This window comes from Hylobates moloch, unplaced genomic scaffold (genome assembly GCF_009828535.3).
Source record: "Hylobates moloch isolate HMO894 unplaced genomic scaffold, HMol_V3 SCAFFOLD_2, whole genome shotgun sequence".
Lineage (NCBI taxonomy): Eukaryota > Metazoa > Chordata > Mammalia > Primates > Hylobatidae > Hylobates > Hylobates moloch.
In genome coordinates this window covers 140,575,414-140,582,493 of record NW_026652277.1, presented here as the reverse complement: position 1 = coordinate 140,582,493, position 7,080 = coordinate 140,575,414, and the positions used below count along the sequence as shown (strand labels likewise).

The following is a 7,080-nucleotide window of genomic DNA, read 5'->3' as shown; positions in this document are numbered from 1 at the left end:
TATTCAGACAGCCCAAGTTCCTTCCTCTCTTTATGAACTGCACATTCAAAAAGATCTGGCACCTGACCTGCTCCTGTTAGGAGAAAGATGAGAAGCATTACTGGTAGAGATCTTAATGGGAAGATCAAGGCCTGAGTGGAGGAACACAAGGTATGTTTGGCCACTGCAAGTATTTCAACAAGACTGGCAAGTGCATGAGAGCAGTGGGGAATTAAAACTTCTCAGCATTTTAGGAGGCCGAGGAGGGCAGATCACGAGGTCAGGAGATCGAGACCATCCTGGCTAACACGGTGAAACCCCGTCTCTACTAAAAATACAAAAAATTAGCCAGGCATGGTGGCAGGCGCGTGTAGTCCCAGCTACTCGGGAGGCTGAGGCAGGAGAATGGCGTGAACCCGGGAGGCGGAGTTTGCAGTGAGCCGAGATTGCGCTGCTGCATTCCAGCCTGGGCGACAGAGTGAGACTCCGTCTCAAAAAAAAAAAAAAAAAAAATCCTGAGGCATGTTGGGATTAAACTAGAGAAGGCAGTGAATGAGGACTGAGGAGTGTGTATCCAGTTTGGTAAGTACTGGGGAGCTATGAAAGGTTTCTTAGATGTCCTTCAGGAATATTAGGCTATGATTTATAGGATGGAATCGAATGGAGAGGTAGGAGAGAGAGATCGAGAAAGAGAATGCAAACAATAACCAACACTGGTAGCAGTCAGAGTTCATTGATGTGGCCACGCTGATGGAAAAGGGGAATGCAGACAAGTAGCAATTTGTGAATAAAAGTTAAGGAAAAAAGAGAGGAGCTTGAGCAATCAAAGATGTCACTTGCTATATGCAAGAAATAATGTTTTAGGGGAATTTCCGACAAATGTTAGGGAAAACCACTCTTTTTTACCAAGTCCCAGAGTAATGCATCTATGCATCAGGAACAACAGTTTCAGGACCCCCAGAAACAGATAGTACTATGAAGAGTTTTGTAACAATATTCCTTTATTTTCCACTCAAGATAACATTAAGTAATAACTAGAATTACGCACACTGTTCCTCAGCCCTCTGCTAGTGCAGCCTCTCTCCTGGACCTCTTTTAAAGGTAGAGCATCAGGGAAACAGCCATCCCCAACCCACAACTATCCATAATCAAGTTCTTTCCTCTGCTTCTCCTCCCTGCTAGATTTCCTCATTTACACCCAACATGACTGACACTGATGACACCCAGTTGTGCTTTTCCATTCTCGTTTGGAGCACTGAGTGGCAGAGGTCCTCTATTTTCTAATAAAGACAAATTAGCAAACAAGATGCAGAGCAAGTTGGAAGGGCCGAAGAATGCCTCATCCTTTCTTTCTCTCCCCATATTGAAGCTTATGGAATAACCCCAGGCTTGCTGTACATGTTTCTTTAAAAACAGTTTCTCAAGCCCATTCATTCTCAAATGAAGGAAGAATTTAGCAAATTTTTCCAAGGCTTTTCTCCCAGCCTGCTTCATAGGACTGTCCTAAGGCACAAAGCATAGCAGGTGCTTGACATTTCTGTATCAATCATAATTATAGTTGTTTGTACAGGCTTTTTATTTTTTTGCTGCATCTCCATGTCTTATCTCAGTAAAGCAACGTTATGCTAATTTTACAGATGGAAAAGCTGGTATTGAGATTGGTTTTAAGCTTAGTCATAAAAGGAGTAAATGGCAGAGTCTGGACTCAAACATTCAGATTCCTGATCTTTTCTTCCCCTAATATAACCAGGGCTCTCTTGTTCTTTTTATTTGTAGAGACTTCTGATCTCTTTATTTGAAATGAGGTTAAGGACCAAGACTTTTAACCTAGCATCAAAGAATTAGCTCAGCTTCGCTATCACACTATTCTCTCCTTAGCCCAGCAGGTGGGCTATTAATTGTGTCCTTCATTTAAATGAGGATATTCTGGGCTGTGCTTTGCATTTGCAAAGTGCATGGGTAAACTGTAAATGAGAAGTACCCTTCACAAAGAGATAGCCAGTGCAATCTCTGCACAATCCAGCAACATTCTGGAAAATTTATTGATCCCTTGGGTTTCATTTTCTAATTCTCTTTAGCTTCTAGGAATTTTAAAAATATAATCTATAAGTTATATTTTTTCTTTTTCTGAGCCACTCTCTGCCATATTATTAATAAATAAATTATTTCCTGAGGAAAGACTATAAGAAATTTTCTGAAGATGATTATTTTCACTCAAGAATTTTTAGGATAGGGATTATGGAAGAGACAGGAGGACCTATCCTGAACTCTAATTATGATATTTAAAATGTTCAGTCTTGCCATATAAATATATTATGCTAACATAATGTTTTTATATGTATACTTCGGCTACTAGATGTATATATTGAAAATTGTCAAAAGGTTTCTCTTAGCGTTGTGAGCATAATGATCTGAATGCATGCGTAAGTGCCTTTAATGTAAACAGATACACTCATCTGTAGAAATCTAATCTAGATGAGTAGATGTAATTTACTATCAGATGCTTTTATTAACTTGATGGCTTGAAGCATTTCATTGTTTGTCTATCCAGTAGGCCAGGGCATGTGGAGTAGCCAATTGTGCATGTTCAAAATCTGTTAACACCAGTCATACATGAGTCCTGACAAAGTACCTGCAAGAGCCAAATCCAGTGGTGCATCCTCACCACTACACCCATTACATTACCCATGCCTGAAGGAAACCCCTTGCAAAGGGATTTGCCAAAATATGGTCATAGACGACCAGTTTTGAGGAGTGGTTCTGTGGTGCTCAGTCAGAATGGAAGGCATGTCCCCCACCCAAATACTAAATGACTCTTTTCCTCCCAAAGCTTTCCTATCTCCAGTCCAAACAACATAATATCGAGGTTGAGCATCCCTAATCTGAAAATCCAAAATCCAAAATGCTCCAAAATCTAAAACTTGTTGAGGACTCACATGATATAACAAGCGGAAAATTCCACTTCCACACTTGACCTCACATGATAGGTTGCAGTCAAAATGCAGTCAACACTTTGTTTCATGGACAAAATTATGCAAAATATTCTACAAAATTACCTTCAAGCTATGTGTATAAGGTGTATATGAAACATAAATGAATTTCATGGTTAGACTTTGGGTCTCATTCCTAAAATATCTCATTACATACATGTAAATATTCCAAAATCCAAAATAACCCAAAATCTCAAACACTTTTGGTCCCAAGCACTTTGGATAATGTATTAGATTATAAATATATACGTTTGTGTGTATATATATATATAATGTGTTTTATATATATTTTATGTATAATATATAATATATATAAAATATACATATATAATGTTATATACATTTATATAATGGTATATATATTTATACATATAATGTAATATTATATATAATATGGTATATACATATATATTATATGTGTGTATAATGTTTTCATTCCACAATAAAGCATATAGGTCTGGAAAGGATAACAAGTGTTATCTATCGGCATTTCTGTGTGAAAGAGTTTATCAGCTTCTGTTCAGCTGATGGCAGCTCACTGCAGAAGTTACTTACAGGGGGACTATCTCTATCCAAAATGCTTGGGACCAGTTTTTCAGATTTTGGATTTTCTCTAAACACAAAATTTCTCTATGTTTTAATTACATGAAACAAAGTTTTGACTGCCTTTTGACTGTGAGCCATCACATGAGGTCAAGTGTAGAATTTTCCACTTGTAGCGTTCAGGGTGACAGACTTTCCATCCCAGAACCATGGCCCAATTTGTCCGTAGCCTTGTGGAGAAGACCCTGGCACTGGTGAACACTGCTGTGACTTACTCGAAGCCTCGATTGGCCACATTTTGGTACTACGCCAAGGTTGAGCTGGTTCCTCCCACCCCTGCTGAGATCCCTAGAGCTATTCAGAGTCTGAAAAAAATAGTCAATAGTGCTCAGACTGGCAGCTTCAAACAACTCACAGTTAAGGAAGCTGTGCTGAATGGTTTGGTGGCCACTGAGGTGTTGATGTGGTTTTATGTCATAGAGATCCTAGGCAAGCATGGCATCATTGGCTATGATGTTTGAAGACCAGTCTTTAACATCTGATTATATATGATTTATTATTTGAATGTTGTTGGACCGTGTGTGATCAGACTGCTATCTGAATAAAATAAGATTTGTCAAAATTCAAAAAAAAAAAATTTTCCACGTGTGGCATCATTTCAGTAACCAAAAAGTTTTGGATTTTTGAGAATTTGGGATTTTGAATTTTTGGAGTAGGGATGTTCAAATGGATATACGCATATCCATTGTTATGGAATGAAAATAGAATACACACTTGTATATGTATGTATATATATAACATTTTGTCCCTAAAGTGTTATTTCAATTTGTAGAAGTAAACTGGAAGAATAGATACCATCAGCACCTTTCCAGGGTCATTCCAAGAACCTTCCAATTGTAATAAATTATGTAAAATAAAACAGAAAATAAAACCTCTTGCCATGTTGTCATGGAGACCTCCCCTAAATGCGTACGCCACAAAAGAAGCAGTGTCAGGAGCAAGGGGGAGGATCCCAGAGAAAATAGAAGAAGGGGATGCCTAAGCACCATACATCATGTTGGTTGTACAATACAAAAAGAAAAACAATTAAGCAGATTTTCCAAAGTAGAAAATAATTGGTCTTTATATAGAGTTGACAATTTATATAGAGTAATTTATATAGAGTTGACAACTTCAGAAAAAGATAGGGCTGATTTTCCAAGTCACCCTAATAGATTGTACCTTTTCTTATTTAATAGACATTTTTACTGAAACTTAACATATATCAAGGACCCAAATCCTAAGTCAATGTATTGACACAAAATGACCACACTTGTGAAACGAGCACTGAGACAGAGAAACAGAATGCACTGTTCCAGCACCTCGAAAGACCCTTCATGGTCTTTTCCAGTAAGTAATGACCCTTCTAGATGTAACTGGTATAACCATCCTTCCTTCTAATACCACAGAATAGTTTTACTAATGTATTCCTAAGTAGAAACAACTCCGCCGTTTTGTAATAGTCATATTATTACCATCTGGTATTAAATCAAAGACACAGTAATTAGAGACACTTGGTTTCCTTAAGGTATTCTTCAGGGCATGTGTTTTTCTGAAAGCCCATCATCTTGAATTATCAAGAACTGAAAGTGCCAGTTTTAAAAAGATGACTTTTTATCACAAAGTCCTAAACCAGAAGAGTAATGATGTTGAAAGAAGCCACTGTCAGGTGAGCAAGAGCGTTATTACTGCAGCATAAAATACAGCCTGGCTCCAGCCATAAATTCATACTGAACTTCTTTTATGAGCAACACTTTATTATTTTATTATTATCAAGAAGAAATACAACTTTGCCTTTAACCGCATTCAAATCTTCTGGGGGGAAAATATTAAATATATAAATGTGTGAGAAATGAACTTCAGCACTGTAATACATTATGAATATATTTGAGGCATAAAATCTGTGATAAATGGATAGAACCAGTACTAGTACATTTCATATTTAAAGAGTGGCTGCTAATACGTCATTCTGGCTGAGAAATTTATAGATTGGGTAGCTATTTTCCTGGCTCTTCATCCCAACAATTCATCAATTTTTATGTTTTTTAAAAGTTTGATGATAAGTTTATCAGACTTTGATTTTCCTACTACCAATTTTTTTTTCAGGGCAGAAATGGGGAGAAACAAACTGACTTATAAACCTTCACTATTCCTTGGTAGTTTTTTTCCTCAACCATAGACTCTGATAAATAACAGTATGAGAAGAAGGGGAAGAGAAATGTTATTGCATGAATTTATTAAGCTATTGGGTAGATATAGTACTTTACTCATAGTTGGTCAACAAATAAGGCACATATAGTCCTACTTCCTATGAACTTACAACTTCAAAATTAAATTATGTCAACCTTATATTACATCATAAACACAGAGACAGTCACCTTTATATTTTCTGTAGGAAGGGAAGAAAGCAACCATATGAAAAGTCCTGAATATTACAAAAGCTTTTATTATTGAATGTACTCTCACCCATATTCACATATGGCCCTGTCTGGTGCTCTGGTGATTAAGCCACAGCACTTCTAACAAAGTAATGAAACAACCTTGTAAAAGCCTAGCTCATGAAAATGGAGAAAGTAGTCAACACCTCTATTTGATTCTATCTCAACTTCTTCCTAATCCTATTTCAGGCTGATACTGTGTTTGTTGGAGAAATTTGTGAAATTCACAAATTTCTCCAACTTGTGAAAAACAGTTTCCCTCTCTTTAAAAGCTTTCACTCAAATAAGGAAAACAAAAATTGTGTTTTCAAATTATTTATTTGATTTGGTACAGGAACAAGGTAAATAGATATGAATAAACAGACAGAAAAAGATGATCATAAGCATAATCAATGAGAATAGTTGCTATTCTTAAAAAGATCTAGATGTCAACATTCTAATATATTGTACCTCAGAAAAATAAGGAGAAAGGCAGGCTTTTTTTTAATGTAAGCAAATAGCTTATCTTAAAGGCTTGTGCAGAGAGGACTCACACATAGAGGGAACCAGTAGGATGAAAATGGAGTTCCATAAGAGTAACAGTCCATGCTGAGGTAGCAGCAGAGCCTGATTGAGCTTGTATAGGCAGCTTTTTCCTTGATCTAGGCAAGGGTGAGTTCTGAGGGTACAAAGACACTGTTGAAAGCAGTAGTTTTCTGATATAGTTTGGATTTGTATCCCCACCAAAACCTTATGTTAAACCATAATGCCCAGTGTTGGAGGTGGAGCCTGGTGGGAGGTGACTGGATCATGACAGTGGATTTCTTGAGTGGTTTAGCACCATTCCCTTGGTACTGTCCTCATAAGAGTGAGTGAGTTCTCACAAGATCTGGTTGTTTAAAAGTGTATGGCACCACCCCCACCACCTTGCTCCTGCTGTGGCCATGTGAAGTGCCTGCTCCCCACTCACTTTCCACCAGGATTGTAAGTTTCCTGAAGCATCCCCAGAGGTCAAGCAGATGCCAGCATTATGTTTCCTGTACAACCTGCAGAACCATGAGACAATTAAACCTCTTTTCATTATAAATTACCCAGTTTCAGGTATTTCTTTA

At 37.4% G+C, this 7,080-nt stretch overlaps 1 protein-coding gene across 1 annotated transcript; it reads left to right on the top strand.

The window, feature by feature from the left end:
* Nucleotides 1–3,621: 3,621 nt before the first annotated feature.
* Nucleotides 3,622–4,156, top strand: LOC116471607 (ATP synthase subunit g, mitochondrial-like). Its single transcript, XM_032754169.2, has one exon. It carries the CDS (start codon nucleotides 3,722–3,724, stop codon nucleotides 4,031–4,033), a length of 312 nt encoding a protein of 103 aa, XP_032610060.1. The 5' UTR covers nucleotides 3,622–3,721; the 3' UTR covers nucleotides 4,034–4,156.
* Nucleotides 4,157–7,080: the final 2,924 nt, after the last annotated feature.

What these genes read in the sequence shown, in the direction of transcription:
- LOC116471607 (XM_032754169.2), top strand. Translation starts at nt 3,722, where the DNA reads ATGGCCCAATTTGTCCGTAGCCTTGTGGAGAAGACCCTGGCACTGGTG.